We start from the raw sequence: 17,819 nt of genomic DNA on the forward strand, positions 1-17,819 counted from the left end.
TCAGAGGTCTCCAGAATGTCCCTGGCTCTGGGGACAGGCCATTTTGGTGATGGTTGCTTTGACATCCTTGTTCCTCAGTGTGTAGATGAGGGGGTTTAGGACAGGTGTGAGGATTGCGAACACCACATTGCCCATGATGTGGAAGTCCAGGGACAGGTCAGCCCTGTAGGCCACATAGGATATGGCAATGGAGGAGTAGTAGGTGCCAACCACCAGGAGGTGGGAGCTGCAGGTGGAGAAGGCTTTTGAGCGTCCTTCCCGGGAGCTGATGCGAAGCACCGAAGCCAGGATGTGGGCATAGGAGACAAGCACCAGGAGAAGGGGCAGGAAGGACACCACCATGGCGATGCAGAAGCCCATGAAGGTCTGGTGTGTGGTGTCAGAGCAGGAGGCCTGGACCACAGCCAAGTGGTCACAGAAGCAGTGGTAGATGTGAACAGTGCTACCGAAAGCCATGTGGGAAGTCTGCACCACTGCTGGGATGGGCAGGATGAGGGCCGTGAGCCAGGCACTGGCTGCCAGTGCAGCATTGGTCTGTGGGGTCATGAGGACAGGGTAATGTAGTGGGCGGCAGATGGCCACATAGCGGTCATAGGCCATGACCACCAGGATGAAGGCTTCAGAGCAGGAGAGGCCATGGGAGAGGTACATCTGCAGGAAGCAGGCAGGGAAGCTGAGGAAACGATCCCCAAGCAGGAATAGGGACAGCATCTTAGGGACAGTGGATGTGGTGACAAGGATGTCCAAGGCAGAGAGATTGATCAGGAAGAAGTACATGGGCTTGTGGAGGCTGGGCTCTGCCACCACAGCCACCAGGATCAGCGTGTTACCCACCAGGATGAGCAGGTAGAAGAACAGGAAGATGAAGAAGACAGGGAGGAAGAGGGACTCCTGTAAAGAGGGGATGCCCACCAGGTAGAAGATGGGTAAAGAGTCTTTTGATCCATTACAGGCTGTGGCATCCATGGCAGGATAGAGCTGTGTGCTAGGGTGATGAGCAGCCAGAACATCTGGAAACCAGAAAAAACAGGAGTTTGGAATGACAAGTCAATACAGTTTAAATCATTGATGATCAGTTTTAGAGAAATGGTGGTACCCTTCAATATTAATTCTTCCATTTTAACCCATAATTCACTCCTTCCTTCTTCTGTTACTCATTTAGTAAGTACATACAATGTGCATGGCTGTAAAAAGGAAAATAGGGTACTCAAGGCCCCTGCATTCACAGGGGTTAAATTCCGCTGAATGGCTGGTATGTTTAAAAGCCAATCATACAGTTAATTATCTGGTTACAACTGTGCTGAGTATATTGAAAAGAGCTTCTTTCTACCCCTTTTCTGTTCCTTGTCCCACATTATCTTCTTGGCATCAGATCCTAGATGAGCTCTTCAATCCCTACATTACTGTATTTTCATTTGCTCTCACTTAAAATTTCACCAAGTGTCATCACTAGGAAGGGCTGATTTTTCCAAGGCTTTCTGTAGCATGCTGTCTGCTCAGTCTACTCATTGCCCAGAGAGTGGCTCCTCTCTCATTCTCCAGGTGCAGCAGCGCCACCCGCCTGCCTGCCTACTGAATTCTCTGGGTGCATGCCCACTCAGGTTTCGGTGGTGGGAGGGACAAATGCCTTCTTGTAGGACAACTCTCTTCCCCACAAAGCCCAAGCTGATGGTGGATCTTTCCACTACTCAGAGCGCATCCTGGGCTATTATCTTCCTTCCTCCCAGCTGCTACAGCCCAGTGAGTGTTCTGTTTAGTTCTTTTATGCCCACTCTGCCCTTGACTCCTCTAATACCAACTCAGAAGAAGCCACAGGTTGAGCTATCTTGAGAGACATTGTTTCTTGGAAGGATCCAGAGACCTGTAAGCTGCGGCTTTCCATGGACAAAAGAACTCTAAAACAGAGATTGTACTGGGGTCAACACTGGGACTGCTGGACTTGAGTTAAGGCATTACTGGCCAGTTCTCACTTCAGGATGGCCTCTGGTGAGTGGCTCAGGCAGCCTCACATTTATATCTGCATCACTGCTGTTAGAACCCCAATGATTCCAGTTCCCTTTGAATTCCTCAAAGCTACATCTACCTTCTTTCTTTCCTAAAAAAATGAACAAAATCATGTGTCATGTCCTAGAATCAGAGAATGTCAGAACCAGAAAAAAAAGATGTTTTAAAAATCTTTAATTCTAACCAAATTCTCCTCCCCACTCCACTTCCCCACCACCTTTTCAATTCTTCCTGGTTTGCTCTGGTATTGATTTGAATTGTGCAGCCTCACTTCTAGATTTGGAAGTGGTGAGTGGCAAATGCTTTGTCTAAAATGAGCATAAGGGAGTCAACCAACCTGCATGTGTGTTCCTTGAAAGAAAACCTCAGAGGTTCCCCTCCATGACCTGGGCAAGAAGGTAAACCTGATTATCCCCATTTTAAAGTTATTCCTTAGTGAACCAGAACCCCATCCAACAAGTTCAGCCACCAGGTTTTACTCACACCTCAAGGAATGGAAACTGCACTGCCCTGCTCTCAGAGAGGCAGTCATGGCTGATGGTCCTAGGTCAGGGCAGAAACAAGGGCCAAAGCCAGAGGGGTCCTAAGGCGCCATCAAGTCCAGCTGCCACTCTCTCACCTCCTCTGTCCCACTGCTTTGCAGGTGCAGGTAGAGGTGCTGAGACCCAGGTGGAGAGGTGGCACATGGCTTTTCATTGCCACAAGGTGCTAGACTATCTCACAAGTAGACCAGGTACATGCTGGGTCACCACAAGGCAGGGGCACCAAAAATACTTCTTGCAAGAATTTCACATTTGATATTTCAAAGCACCATTTAACTAGATAAGAAGAAATATCTGAATTTGACTGGATTTTCCTACACTTAATTTACAGGTTAGGGTTCTTGTTTTACATCTGACTGACACAGCCTTGTGCTTGGGGCCTAAAGGATGCAATCAGGTCTTTCTGGGCCCCTGACCCCAGTTCTACATCCCTCTCCCCACAGCTTGCCCCTGTCTCACCACTCTGGTCTTTGCTGAGGTTTGGCACTTTTTCACAGTTCACTCACCTGCCAAACCTGGTCCACCTTGGAGTCTCCTGTGATGTCCCCTTTTGTGTCTTCCAACCTGGCTTGGTACAGAAGAACCAGGCAGGTGCTGAGCAGTGGCCCATTAAACCCTCTAACCCCTCCTTATAGCCAGGTCTACTGAGACCCTCTCCCTTAATATGGGACTCGTTGGGGCACTGTGGGTCCCCCCGCCCTCACTCAGAATATACCTCTTGGCTCTTCCTAGAGGGGATTTGCCTCTGGGACTTGCTGATAATGAGAACAGTATTGTTAACAACCCTCAGGGGTTCCAGAACTTACAACCAACAGGGCAACTTTAATTGACATTATTCCATCTGGTCCTCAGAACATCCAGGGGAGATATCAGCCCAAAAGGAGGAAAGTAAAGTCCAGAGAAGTGAAATCACTATCAGTCTGATGTTGATGTTTGGTAACAGAGCTGCCGTCAGAACCAGGGCTTCATTCCCAGGCCTGTGCTCTGCAGTGTTCTGTCATGGGTAAGGGCTCAGGGTCTAAAGTAGAAAGTCCTAGATTTGAATACAGGTTTTAATATGTTTTAGCTTTGTAACCTTAGGTAGTTTTCTTAGCCTCTTTGAGTCTGAGTTTCTCCGTGTGTAAAAAGGAACATAACAATATTACCTATCTCCGAGAGTTTTTGAGAGGACTTGAAGTGAAACGTGATTATTTGAAAATTACTCCAGGAGTTTTGTTTGAATTACCTGGCTATGGCCAGAGGAGAGTCTTTCTGCTTATATTCAATTTCCCAGGGGACTGTTGGTGTCCGTCTCCTGCAAGAGAAGATGCAACTTTTATGGGTTCTCATGGTCTCTAGATGCCAAAAGCTGGCTTCACCAGGAACTGCACTCAACAGCTGGCACCTAAGCTTAGACTGCTTAGTACCCAGTACTTGGTTTGTTCTGCTTATAAAGCTGCTCTCTTGCTCCTTTCCCCCAAAAGAGAAGCAATAGGCTTAGTGCCATTGTACCTACATCTTAGGATGTGTGTGTATGAGCTGCTGGCAGCCAATACTCCGCTGTTCGAAGGCAGGCCACCCATTGTATCTACTACGGTCTACCCCTTTAATATCTCAGATTCATCAACTGATCCAAGAAGTTTACTCCATTTGTACATAGGGTTTCCACAATTTGAAAGAAAATCTCTGAGAGAAGGATTAGTGGGATTAACTGTTGCCCCTGCAACTATAGTCAGTCCCAAGGCTGCAAATGATATGCATCATCTTCTCTACCACTGTTCTAGAGTCCCTTCTCTTTTCCCTCACACTCAATCACTTCAGTTGGTCTAGATCAGTAATTTTCAAACTTTTTCATCTCATGGCACACATAAACTAATTACTGAAATTCTGTGGCATATCAAAAAATTACTATATTTTTTTGCCAAGCTGACAAAAAAAAAGTATAATTTTGATTCATTCATACCAGATGATGATTGTTGCATTGGCTGTTATTTTTTAATTTGAAAGCCTAAAGGAAAAGAGGTCAGTGACTAAATAGTCAGGTTTTGCATGTTTTAAAATTTTTTGAAGCACACTGGTTAAAAATCAGTGGTCTAGATGGATTTCCTTCTAATATACTCACCCCTGATAGTCCTGGTTACTATGCCTCATCAGGCTATGGTTGCATTAATCGCCCATTTACAGTAAACTTGGCCATGGTAAAACAAGAAGTGTTCCTATGCGTCAGTGCCAATATCCAAGCCCCATTTTGAAAGAGCAGTCTTACTTTCTCTTGATGATCAGAGTCAATTACCCTGGCAAATATGGTAACTCCTTTTTTTGACCGCTGGTCTACTTGCACGGTGGACCTAAAATGGGCAAGCAGCAGTTGTAACTTTAAATTTATCGAGATGTACTGTGTCTCCTGTGAAATCAGGACTGCTTAATCCACAAAGGCCAAAGTCAATGGGACTGAAGCGCAATTCCACCACACGGGCCACTATGGGTAATGGTGAGTGAAGCCACTCTAACTGTCACCCTGGTTCTTGGCAGGAAGCCTTCTTTTCTAATGGGCAATCATGCTGCAAATGGATCATTCCATTCAGACAGGAACATAAACCCCATTATCATGCTCTGATTGGAGTAGCTAGTGGTTTTCTTATGCAATCTGTTCAAGCCTCCCACCCACCCATTCCCACCTACACATTACTGTATTGCTGACACATGAGAACTCGCTAACAAAGAAGTGATATCAATTACAAAATTATAAGAACTTACAGGGGAAAAATTGACATTGAATTAAATGCTAATTTCTTGGTTTCCATAATTCTCTTTGCTTCTCTCTATGCTTGTCACCATCTTGTATTATTTTTCTGGGTCTGACCCCCCACTAGACTATCAATACTTGAGGACAGTAACTATGTCTGGTTTATGTTTGTCTCCAGCACATAGTAAAATTTTTTTTATAAATGATTGCATGATTGCTTTTTTAACATTAACAGTTATTTTATAGCATCAGTAGGAAGCCTTTTTGATCCAGTATTTGAGGACCAGGTTTTAGCTGTCTGCTTAATTGAGTGAAGCCAATTTAGGCTACTGTAACTTATTCTAAAATACTTGTGTTTCTATTTCATTGTCACTGGTATCCAGGGAGCTGGATTAGTTGCATCTAAGGATTAAGGCCCCAGAAGGCCCTGGGTCCCAGGGACATGCCATTTTAGTGGTGTCCACCTTGACATCCTTGTTCCTCAGTGTGAAGATGAGAGGATTAAAAACAGGTATGAGAATGGTGAACACCACATTGCCCATAATGTGTAAGTCCAGAGGCAGGTCGGCCCTGCAGGCCATGTAGGCTATGGCAATGGAAGAGTAGTAGGTGTCAACCATCAGGAGGTGGGAGCTGCAGGTGGAGAAGGCTTTTGAGTGTCATTTTCAGGAGCTAATGTGAAGCACCGAAGCCAGGATGAGGGCATAAGAGAGAAATATCAGCAGAAGGTATGGTTTCAGAGCAAGAGGCCTGGGCCACAGCCAAGTGGTCACAGAAGCAGTGGTAGGCCTGGGCCCCAGAACCAAAAGCCATGTGGGAAGACTGCACCACTGCTGGGATGGGCAGGAGGAGGGCGGTTATGTGGACAGGATGTGCAGTGGGTAGCAGATGGCCACAGAGCAGTCATAGGCCATGACCACCAGGATGAAGGCTTCAGAGCAGCTGAGGCCATGGAAGAGGTACATCTGCAGGAATCAGGCCAGGAAGCTGAGGAAGCAGTCCCCAAGTAAGAATAAGGACAGCATCTTGGGGTCCATGGTTGTAGTGGAGAGGACGTTCAGGGTTGAGAGATAGATCAGGAAGAAGTATATGGGCTTGTGGAGGCTGGGCTCTGCCACCACAGCCACCAGGATCAGGGTATTACCCACCAGGATGAGCAGGTAGATTAAGATAAAAATAAGACAGGGAGGAAGAGAGGGGATACCCACCAGGTAGAAGACAGGTAAGGAGTCCTCTGACCTTTTACAGGTGGTGTCCACCATGGGTGAGGGCTAGATGTCTGTAGACAGACACTGCAGCATCAGCACATATCTAGAAACCAGAACAATCAGGGAAGCATTAACTAGAACATATATCTTTGTTTTCTCCAATCGTGGAACTCAATCCTGATAGTTCCTTTGTGCCTGGAATTTCATTGTACAACTAAGATGCCCAGAATGGTGAGGTGTTTAATGAGCAATCATTGAAAGAACTGGTCCTGCCTGGTGGAGAAGAGAGGTGGCACAAGCACCTGAAGGGCTGTCAAAGGACAGGAACAACACTTACAGAGAACTAGGGCCAGTATTAGCAGCTCCAGGGGCCCAGAGTTCAGCCCCACGTATGGGATAAGTTTCTTACAACTAGAACTATCCTATTAGGCAAAAGATAGGCTCAAGAATTAGTGAATTCCATAAAGCTAAAGGTATGTAAGGCTGGGCTATTTTTGGCTGAAATGCTACAGAGGAAGTTTAATATTCAGATAGGAGCTAGAGTAAAGACCTTTAAGCAACCTTTCAAACCTGGATCCATTGATTCTTTTTAAAAAGGTAACATAGCCCTGGTCTGGTACTTGGTTGGTTAGAGTGTCATCCTGATATACCAAGGTTGCATGTTTGATCCCTGGTCAGGGTACATAAAAGAATCAACCAATGAATGCATAAATAAGTGGAACAACACATTGATGTTTCTCTCTCCACTCCTCCCTGCCATTCTCTCTAAATCAGAAATAAAATAAAAATATTAAAGGTAACATAAACCATATCGATCAGATTGCAGAATTTCTGGCCAAGATGAAGGCGTAGGTAGACACATTGCATCTACCTCCACAACTAAGGAGTACAACTAACTCAAAACTGGAGACAACCAGAAGTTCCAGAAAATTGAGCTGCATGGAAGTCAAACGAACAAAGATATAAAGAAGAAATACTCAGACAGGTAGGAGGGGCAGAGAAAACACGGCATGGAGGCAGCAGCGGCAATAGCAGCTGTGGCCGGTGGATGGAAAGCATAGTCACACACTAAAAAAAGTAGGGAGGGACACCTGGGGAGCACTCCCAGCACCAGACCAGACTGTACAGCTCTCGGTTCCAGTATCAGTGAAAATAAAGCTTCATTGTTTCTGACTGTGAAAACCAGTGGGAATTGGAGCAGAGGAAGAAACTGCCAGTCTCAGGAGAGTCCATTTATTTAAGGGCCCCCACCATCCTAGAACGTCCGCAGACCCTCCCACTCTGGGAACCATGGCCAGGACAACAGCTAGAGAAACACCAGTCCAGTGCAGGAAGTGGGGGAAGTGCCTGGAAAAGGGGTGAGTGCTGAGCAAGCAGCATTGTTCCCTCTCAGGCCCTTCACCCACATACAGCACCACAATGTGGTGAAACAGGTAGCCCGGTACTGATGAATACCTAAGGCTCTGCCCCTTACAATGTAATAGATGGGACAGCTCTACCTAAGACACAGAGACAAACACAGGAACCTGTCAAGTTGAGGAGATAGAGAAGTATGGCCCAAAAGAGGGATCAGATCAAGGTTCCAGTGGAAGAACTAAGTGACGAGGAAATAGCCAACTTAACAGATGAGCAGATAGCCAGCCTAACAGATGAAGAGTTCAAAACACTGTGATAATGATGCTTACAGACGTGACAGTTGCGCTTGAGTACGGCAAACATAGAAGGGAGAAATGAAGGCTCTGCTAAATGAAATGAAGGAAAAGCCACACAAAACCAGTGGCGAAGGGAAGGAAACTAGGGTTCAAATCAATGATTTGAAACATAAGGAAGAAAAGAACAGTCAACCAGTACAGAATGAGGAAACAAGAATTTTAAAAAATGAGGAGAGGCTTAGGAACCTCTGGGACAACTTTAAATGTGCCAACATTCAAATCATAGGGTTGCCAGAAGCAGAAGAGGAAGAGCAAGAAATTGAAAAATTATGTGAAAAAATAATGAAGAAAAACTTTACTAATTTGAGGAATGAAATAGACGTACAAGTCCAGGAAGCACAGAGTCCCAAACAAGTTAGACCCAAAGAGCACCACACCAAGATACATCATCATTAAAATGCCAAAGGTTAAAGATAAAGACAGAATCTTAAAAGGAGCAAGAGAAAATAAGAAGAGCTACTTACAAAGGGGTTCCTATAAAACTATCAGCTAATTTCTCAAAAGAAATTTTGTAGGCAAGGAGGGACTGGCAAGAAATATTCCAAGTGATGAAAAGCAAGGACCTACAACCAAGATTACTCAGTCCAGCAAAGCTATCATTTAGAATGCAAGGGCAGATAAAGTGCTTCCCAGACAAGATAAAGCTAAAGGAGTTCATCATTACCAAGCCATTATTACATGAAATGTTAGAGATTTATGTAAGAAAAAGAGGATCAAAACAATAGACACTAAAATGACAACAAACTCACAACTATCAACAACTGAATCTAAAAATAAAAACAAAAGCCAACTAAGCAAACTAGAATAGGAACAGAATCATAGGTATGGGAATCATTTGGAGGGTTATCAATTGGGAGGAGGTAGGGGGAAAATGAGAGAAATGGTGCAGGAATTAAGAAGCATAATCGGTTGGTACAAAATAGACAGGGGGAAGTTAAGAATAGTATAGGAAAGGGTGAAGCCAAAGAACTTGGACGACCCATGTACGTGAACTAAGGGGGGTGGGATTGCTGGAAGGAAGGGGGTGATGGGAAGAGGGGAGCAAAGATAAAAGAAATTGGGACAACTGTAACAGCATACTCAATAAAACATATTTTAAAAATCAGATTGCAGGGTTTGGGGGACAAATTTATTCTGAGAGAAAAATTCTTGAGAAGGATCCATTTATGTTCAGTTTAAAAATCCAGTAACTTCTTTATTCATTCAACTAGCTCTTTTAAGGATGTCTGATGTGGTAGCCTAGTTTCTGCTGCCACAGATGGAGGAACACTCTGGGTATGGTCAGGTCAACGAACCATTTACCAGATTTTGCCGACTATCAGCACCAGAATCTTGACTGCTGTCCTTTGGCACAAGCCCGCCCAGTCCAGGTATCTCTACACAGCAGTTCCTGAATGGAGCTCTTTAATTTGAAGACAACAGATGACTGTCTGAGAGTGAAAATCCAGGCGTGAAAACTCCACGTACCTTACTCTGAGGTGCTGTGGACTCTACTTCAGGGCCTCTGAGCCTGGATGGCTGTCAGGCCTCTGACAGACTTCCAGCTTGTGAGCTCCAAGGAACTAGTGGGAACCCTTTCTCAGGGACGGCTGGGAGAACCACTTCTGTACAGCTCTGAGTGCAGTTCCTCTTCTATGCCCCACTCCACTTTTATCTCACTCCTTCTGAGCTGGGACGTTGTGTCCCTTGAATCAGTGTTCTTTGTTTCTACATTTCCATTCAGCTGAGGATTCCCATTCTGTGATATCTTACCATGGTATTGCTATGGGGGTGGGGGTGGGAGGGCTTGCTCTTTCTCCAAGGAATGCTCCAGAATGCCGCCTGCTTAATCCATTCTGCTGGGTTCTCTGTCTCAGTCTAACCTGAGTGCTCTGTCACCTGTCTTTGTATTCTCTCTCTTGGTCGTATTTAAGGACTAACCATCCTGATTCGCACAGAACTGCCTAGCTTTAGCATTGAAAGTCCCATGTCCCAGGAAATCAATCAGTTCCCAGCAAACGCAGATGTTGGTCACTTTAGGAGGGTAAAGGCATGGTATATGTCTTTGGTAGAAGGAGTCCTTTCTGGAACAGAACTTCAGTTGAAGGTGTTTTCTCCTCCTACTGGGAGAAAACAGACTTCTGGGTAGCTCCTGAGTCTCTCCATAAGTCTTCCCTTCTCCTGGCTGCTGCAGTTTGGCATGTGTTACTGTTTAGCCATTTCATGCCCATACCCTGCATCCTGGTTCCTTGGCCCCAGCTCAGAGGGCACCACAGAGAACTGCAAAGTCTTAGAGCCAGTGTCAGGAGAGATGACCAAGCACTCCGCAGGGAGTTACTCTGCTCCCCGCAGGCTGGTGAGAAGGCTACGGCACATGCATGGCAGCCCAGGATCCCCCAAGTGAGACTTTGCAAGCCACTGAACTGAAGTGCTGACTCATTCTTTATCTTGACTAAGCAATCCGGTGCCAGGTTATGTTGACGTTCAGATCACGGCCTCTCTGTCCCCAACTCTAGGTTCTCCCTCTTCTAACAATACCCTTCTCATGTCACAGAATATGTAAGAATGGAAATAGCCCTGAAGGTAGTGCAGGCCCTGAACCTTTCTGCACGAAAGAAGAATCAGGCCAGGGTAGGGATGGGGAGCAGGCCCAGGTCAGCAGCAGATGAGAGCCAGGGTCGGTCCTGGAAACCAGGCATCCCGGCTCTGGCCTTGGGCTCTTCCCACCAAGCCAGCCTACCTGAGAGAGTTGAAAGCTCTAGTTTCCACCTGGGGAAAAATTAGGGCGAAGGTTTGACAGTCAAATCTCGGTTCTCAAATGCATCAGTTCTCAAACAATCGTGTTTCTTGCCCAAGCTGTTGGTGGAAAAAAAATGCCTTGACTGTTAAACAAAACTTCTTCAATTCTTGCCCAACAACCCCTTCACACTGATACCTGTGTGATCAGTCACATGTCTCTCGAGCAACAAAGGAGATTAGGTTTTCAAATAAATCACTTCTCAAACAGTTGCCTGGAACAAATTATGTTTGAGAACTGAGATTCCACTGTATTTTCTTCTCTCCATTTCTTAGGATGATGCCAGGGACAACTGTACCTTTCTGTTTTGTTCTGAGGGCGTTTTCAAACAATTTCGGATAGCCTGGTTACTAAATAAAGGTTCTATATGGCTAGAAAAATGCTCTTTTCAGTAAATGACTTGAGGAGGCAGACTAGGCATGTCTGCATGGACAATGGTCCTGAGCAGCAGTGTTGTACACCTGGTGCCTGGGGGAGCCCAGCTCTTGATAAACCTGCCACAAATATTTTTAAGTAAATGAATCAAAGAATGAATGGGTTAACCTGAGTTAAACAGAACTTTTTCCCACAATGAACTAGCCAGAAGGGAGTTTTATTTTCTTTCATTTTAGCATCTAAATGGATGCAAACCGCATCTCCCTGAGAGGCGGTTGCCTCACTGACTGGGCCCAGGAGGCTGGTTGTGCAGAGTTTGCTGAGCAATCACAGAATGTCGGAGCCAGAATTGTCCTTCAAATGCGAGCAATGTCATCCAACCCCCATTTCTCCCCATTTTTCAAATAAAAAATGCTCTGAGAAGGGAATGACTTGCTCAAGGTCACTCAGGAAGTTGTTGGCAGAGCTGCACTAGAAGCCAGACTCCTGGCTCCTGCCCAGGGCTCCTAAGGGTTGACATGGGAGAGGCACTGAAGCATCCCCATCTGGCAGCCAGGTCATTCTGAGTGTTGTCGTCCTGTTTCCCCCACCTGCCTGGAGTTCCTCAGGGCTGGAGGTTGGCTCTGAGTCTCAGTGGGGCCCCGCACCTGCTTCCCAGAGCATGGCTGTCCTGACAACCTCAGGCATTCCTGCAGAATCAGATAATACTTGACTTCATGGAAATCTTCTGGTCCTGCTCCCTTATTGTTGCTGACAGGGCAGGGGAGGCCCAGAGAGGGGCCACTACCTGGACAACATTACACTGTTAACAAGTCAGCTGCAGAGCCAGCCAACCCAGAATGCTATAATTGGGTCAGAAATATTTTAGCCATCTCCTTTCTCTTAGAACCTTTGCCATAGCGGGGTGAGAGTTTTTAATTACCTGCCTTCCTAAACCTTGCCTTCCCAGAACCTTGTCCATCCTTGGGCTCTGACCAGCTCCGTGCACTTTCTTTGTAGGCTTTATGCCCCAGACCTCTGAAGGTGGCCCAGCTCATCTGCAACTCAAGCCACTCCAGTTGCTCCCTCTTCTCCCAAGCCAGTACTGACTCAATGGGGAGGAACAGATTGGGGCTGAGCCTGGTCCCCTTAAACCTTCAGACCTTGCCCATTCTTAGCCTGCAGGGGCCCTGCCCCCTAGGGCGCCTTTCTCCTGGGGCCCTGAGTAATGTTTTTCTGGGATCCCCAAGTGGCTCTTTAGCAGCTACCACTGGGCTTTGCTGATACTAGAACAACATGATTAATAGCCCTCACTGGGGCACAGAACTCTGGTCTATGAACTCTTTCCCATCTAATAAGGAGCAGTCGGTATCCCCATGTGACAGATGAGGAAACCAAGGCACAGAGGTGAGAGGGATTGCCCATGTCACACAACAAGCCAAGGACAAGATAGGATCTGAAGTCTCAGGTTTGCTAACTCTCAGTCTAGCCTCTGAGCCAACCAACCACACAAACGAGAGAGAAAAAAAAGCCGTGAAAATTATCTATGTAAATGTAAAGTGCTGTGCTACTGGCCAGAGGATGGTGGCAGGAGTGGGTGGGTGAGGGCTCCCTTTGACTGTTTTGAAGTTAGAGCAACAAGTGTGACAGAGCAGACGGCCACTCAGTTTTCCAAATCTTTACTGACTTGCCCTTTCTTGAGCTCTCTTGCTCTTTCTTAGATGCCTTGGAACTCTAAGCCTGACCTCTTCCAAGGAGCCTTTTGCGACTTCACCCTCCTCCAGCTCCTAGTGCTCCTGCTCTTCTCTGGATTAACCAGGCCTGGCTGCATATGCTGCCCATTTGAAAGATTAGGAGAAGTGAGGCTCATCATTTATCCCTGGCTTTATGCTGGGTGCCTGATCACAGTGAATTGGCATAATCTAATGGGAGAGTCAATGAAAAACTGACCACCAATTAGTTATATCCAGTGTGACCTGTGCTACTATAGAGTTGTAGGGCTCAGAGGAGGGAAGTGAATGGGCTTGCATCGTGGAAGACATCTTTTGGGTGGGTCATGAATTATAAGCAGGTGAGGAGAGCACTCCCGGCCAACAAGGCAGGGACAAAGTCAAGCAGGAGTGAAAAAGTAGGAGATGTATTAGAGGGCAGATACAAATGTGTTTAGGATGCACTATTGAGGTAAGGATTGAGAGTCTCAAAAGATGAGGCCAAAGAGGTTAGCAGGGTCAACAGTGAGTAGGGTCTTGAATTCTAGCCCAGGGAATAACAACTCTGCACAAAGACATTGGAGAGCCAGGGCCAGCCTTCAGGCAGGGGACTAACAGTCGGGTGCATGTTTCAAAATGATCACACCTACTGCCGTGGGGAGAAAGGAGTCTAGTGGGAGAGGCTAGAGACAGGGAAACCTGGCAGGGAGCTGGATTGCAAGGAAAGGAACAGGGAGAAGTAACATCAATAATGATGACAGAAGCTACTGCCCTTTACCGAGTGCTTACTTGTGCTAATGGCTGTGTCCAGATGGCCACATACTTCATTTCAGTCCATTTGAGCAGCAGTTTTTATTACTCTTGCTTTATAGATGAGGAAGCTCAAGAGGTTAAGTAACTAAGCCTGCTTTGGTCCTTCCTTTGGGCTGACAATGGGTCACTGTTAGAATCCTATCTGTTTCCAAGGTCCACACCTCTTAACCATCAAGGCTTAGAGAAAAGTTTGGGGCAGAATAGTCAGAATTTAATAACTGTATATGGAAGCATTTAAGATAATGTTCAGCACTCTGGTTTGGATGACGAGGCAGATGATGGCAATACTGACTGAGATTGAGAACATGGTGGTGGGTGGTAGTCGGTGTAAATGGGAAGAAGGTTTAGGAGAAAGATGCTGAGTTTGGTTTTGGACATGTTGCATTTGAGGAGCCTGTGGACATCCAAGTAGGGATGTCTGGCAGATATGTGTGGGTTTATGTCTGGAGCTCAGGAGAAAGCTGAGTTGTAGACAAAGACTTGGGAGGTGTCTGCTCTATGGGAGCTTAGAGAGAATGCAGAGTGAGAAGGACAGGACCTGGAGGAAACCAGCATGAGACTAAAGGCAGGACAAGAAGAGTCTGCAAAAGGTGCTGAGAGAAAAATGGCACGAGAGAGGGATGCAAAGCCAAGACAGTATGATGGCCCAGAAGAGCTCCAAAGGGCACGTGTGGGCAACAGCAGTAAAAGCTGCCGATGTGACCAGAAGAAAGAGAAGTGACAAGTGTCCAGGGGATTCAGCAAAGAAGAGGTCACTGGTGAACAGGTCCAGTGGAATAGTGCGTATAGAAGATTAACGAGTGAGTAGGTAGAGAGAGGGTAGACAACATTTTCAAGATGTGTGGCTATGAAGAGAAGTGGATGGTTGGAAGGTATTGAGGGGTCAGAGAGGATTTTATTGTCTTTTAAATTGGAGATATTTGAGTAGATTTCTCATCATTTGTCAGTGGGAATTAGCCAGTGGAGTGACAGAAAGAATGGGAGAGGACGGGATGGTGAACAGAAGAAGAGGAGCTTCTGAGCCCAGGATCTAGATTCCTCCTGAGTCAGATGAGAGAGAAGATGTTTTAAAAATGGGATAAAGACAAGTTTGAAGATTTAGTGGCCCAGGTTGGGGGCAAGTCTCACTTAAGACAAAAGTGGTGGGAGGATTTTGTGAAGACACTGAGATTACAAGAGAGGTTGTTCTCCACCTAATCAGACTGGGAGGCCATATAGTAAATACATGCTCAGATCTTGGTGCCAGACTGATGTGGGGTCAAGCCTGGCATTTAGCTTTTGAAGACTCTGTTTCTTCTGCTGTAAAATGGGTTGTTGAGTAAGTATCTCTTGAGAGCAAGCTCGGTGCTGGTGCGGTGCAGGTTGAGAAGAGGTGAAGGTCACAAGCAGGTGTCATTAGTACTTCCCACTGAGATTGCACAAGCTCTGTCCCTCTCTTCTGGGACCATGGAAGGACCATCCAGGTCTCGCCCTCCTTAGAGAATGGGGAGGTCCCAGGAACATTTGGAGCTCAGAACAAAACAACTGGCCCTCTGAAGGTCCCGCCAGAGCAGAGGCCAGCTGCCTGCCCTGGAAAGTCACCAGTGATGCTCTGTCTCTCTCCATCCCGCCCCTGTGGCTCCTCACCCTCATCAGCATGAGGCTCTGACAGACGCAAGTGGCTGGAAAAGGCAAGTGCCAAGGAGAAGAGGGAAATTATAACTGTCTTATGCTGCCTTCCTGGCCATAGGCAGGAGGCCCATGGAGCTCTGGGGAGGAGAGTCCAGAATCACAGCCCACTGTTGGGGCCTCCGCATGCTCATTGCCAGCACCATCCCTCCTGTCACTAGGAGGCAGAGTGGCATCAACTTGGGGGCCACACACAGGGATTCAAATCCTGGCTCCTTTATTTACCAGCTCCACTTGGACAACTGACTTCACTCATCTCTGCTTCAGTCTCCCCTGTGTGAATAGGGGCGACAGTGCCAGCAATATCGGCCAGAGTAAAGGTGCAGTAAGATACTCTGGGTGAAAGTACTTTACAAGCTGTGAGGTTCTGTGAAGATTTCCATGGCCATAACTACCATAGTCACAGAGAGGTTCCCACCCACCCCCCGCCCCGGATGTCTTCTCCTCTATGATTTTTCACCCTAAAGGCTGTCTCTGGGCTGGAGACAGGAACTGGCTGTTGGGAAGTTCCCCGAGGGTATGGCCAACCTGTACAATGATCGTTGACCTCAGCTATGTGTAAAACTAGGATATGATCCCAACCTCATCCATTTTCTTTCTGGAGGAGGCTCGGAGGTGATCCCTGAAGGGTGAGTGCTAATCCTGTGACAAGGGAGGAAGGAGGGTATTTGCCAGGAGGAACATGCAACACCAAGATATGAGTGTGCATGGTATGCTCTGGGCAGGGGCCAGGCCTGGCGAGGGGTGGGAGCTGGTCAGGTGGTTGTAGGTATGTGATGAGGAGAATCAATTATTAGTCTAAGAAAGAAACTGCTCTAAGGAGCAGTAAGACCATCATTTGGAAAGATGACTCCAGTAGAATATGGGAGATGGATTAGGACAGAGAAATGATGAGTAAGGAGACTGTGCAGGGGTCTAGGGAAGAAAAGGAGGGGATTCTGAATTGCAGGGTGGAAGGAGAAGGAGATGGGAATGTGAAGGACCAGAGACTTGCCACAGGCTGTGGGGAGGAAGGAAGGGAGGGAGGAAGAGAGCCGGGGGTGGGCCCAACTCCAATGAGACTAGGAGCTCAGGGCAGGGACCTGCAATGGCCAGGTTTTCAGGCCAGTGAGGAACTCCTTGTTGAGCTGGGGGTGCCTGGGGAACCCCAAGGAACAGATGGATATCAGGAGGCAGTCTGAGCTAGAGCAGGATCTAGGGGTCACCAGCGGGGGTTCAAGCTCTTCCTGTTGTGGGAGGGAAATCTGAGATTTGAGCAAGACCAAGGTCACTCAGATGGTCATCAGTAAAAGGGCCTAGAACCCAGTCAAAAGTGCTTAGCTGAGTACTGAACTCTGTACTCAACCCCATGGTCTAGGGACTGTGGACAGATGACTGAGACCTCAAACTGGCCCTTTGAGACAGTTAAGTCCCATCATTCAGGACATGAATTCTGGGGCCAGGATAAATCCTGGTTCTGCCTTTTATCAGCTGTGTAACCTTGGACATGTCTCCCAACCTTTATGTGCTTTGGCTTCCTCATTTGTAAACTGGGGCTTATAATGGGTAATTGGGGATGCTAACTGAGTTAATGCAATGACATGTAATGAATGTCTGTCCTAATTATCATATCCATTTCACAGTTGAGGGAACTGAGGCTTAGAAAGATGAACTAACTGCCCAATGCCACACAGCCAGCTGGCACAACTCAGGCCTATGTGACTCCAAAGACTGCACTGGTTTGCTCGTGCTGCAGTCCCTTCTCTTGTGGTTATTTCTGGAAGGTGGTTGGTGCTTGTAATCTGAGAGGCAGGAGTACACAACTTAAGGATGCTTAGGGGAGATTCTGTGCCCTCTAGGCCCCCTGTCTGTGTCCAGCTCTGGTTCTGACACTGAGGCAGGATAGCAAGACGCGAGGAAAATTCCTTGGCAAGTAGAATGAGGGAAATTGAGACAAAATATTTAAACAAAGCCAAACAATTTAAGTAATTTACTGTCAGCTAGTGAATCACAATGCCTTATTTTTCCTAATCAAGGACACTTAGGAGCAAATGATTTATACCTTCCAGACCTTGCCAGGAAAGACCCATCTCAGTCCCAGTCCCTCTTCAATGACATTCTTTAAAGATAAAACTAACCAGAGAATGGCCGTGATTCCTCTATACACTCATTTTGTTGAGTCAATATATTGAAGAATACACCTGGAAAACTAATGATATTCTGTTGAGACCCTCCCCTGAGACCTCCCCTATGACTCCTGCCTGTAGAAGAGAAATAAAAACCTCAAGGCAAAGGACCCAGCATGGGCTCTCTCTGGGGCACACCAACA

General features: G+C 46.7%; 1 protein-coding gene and 1 pseudogene across 1 annotated transcript; both read right to left on the reverse strand.

Moving 5' to 3' along the window:
- Positions 1 to 966, reverse strand: LOC150018497 (olfactory receptor 2AT4-like). The gene has a single exon (XM_090267775.1). It carries the CDS (start codon positions 964 to 966, stop codon positions 1 to 3), a length of 966 nt encoding a protein of 321 aa, XP_090123901.1.
- Positions 967 to 5,663: 4,697 nt separating this feature from the next.
- On the reverse strand, positions 5,664 to 6,533 carry LOC150018498 (olfactory receptor 2AT4-like; annotated as a pseudogene).
- Between the last annotated feature and the right edge of the window lie 11,286 nt (positions 6,534 to 17,819).

This window comes from Furipterus horrens, unplaced genomic scaffold, assembly GCF_987537825.1.
Source record: "Furipterus horrens unplaced genomic scaffold, mFurHor1.1.pri manual_scaffold_2, whole genome shotgun sequence".
NCBI lineage: Eukaryota > Metazoa > Chordata > Mammalia > Chiroptera > Furipteridae > Furipterus > Furipterus horrens.

What these genes read in the sequence shown, in the direction of transcription:
- LOC150018497 (XM_090267775.1), bottom strand. Translation starts at nt 966, where the DNA reads ATGGATGCCACAGCCTGTAATGGATCAAAAGACTCTTTACCCATCTTC.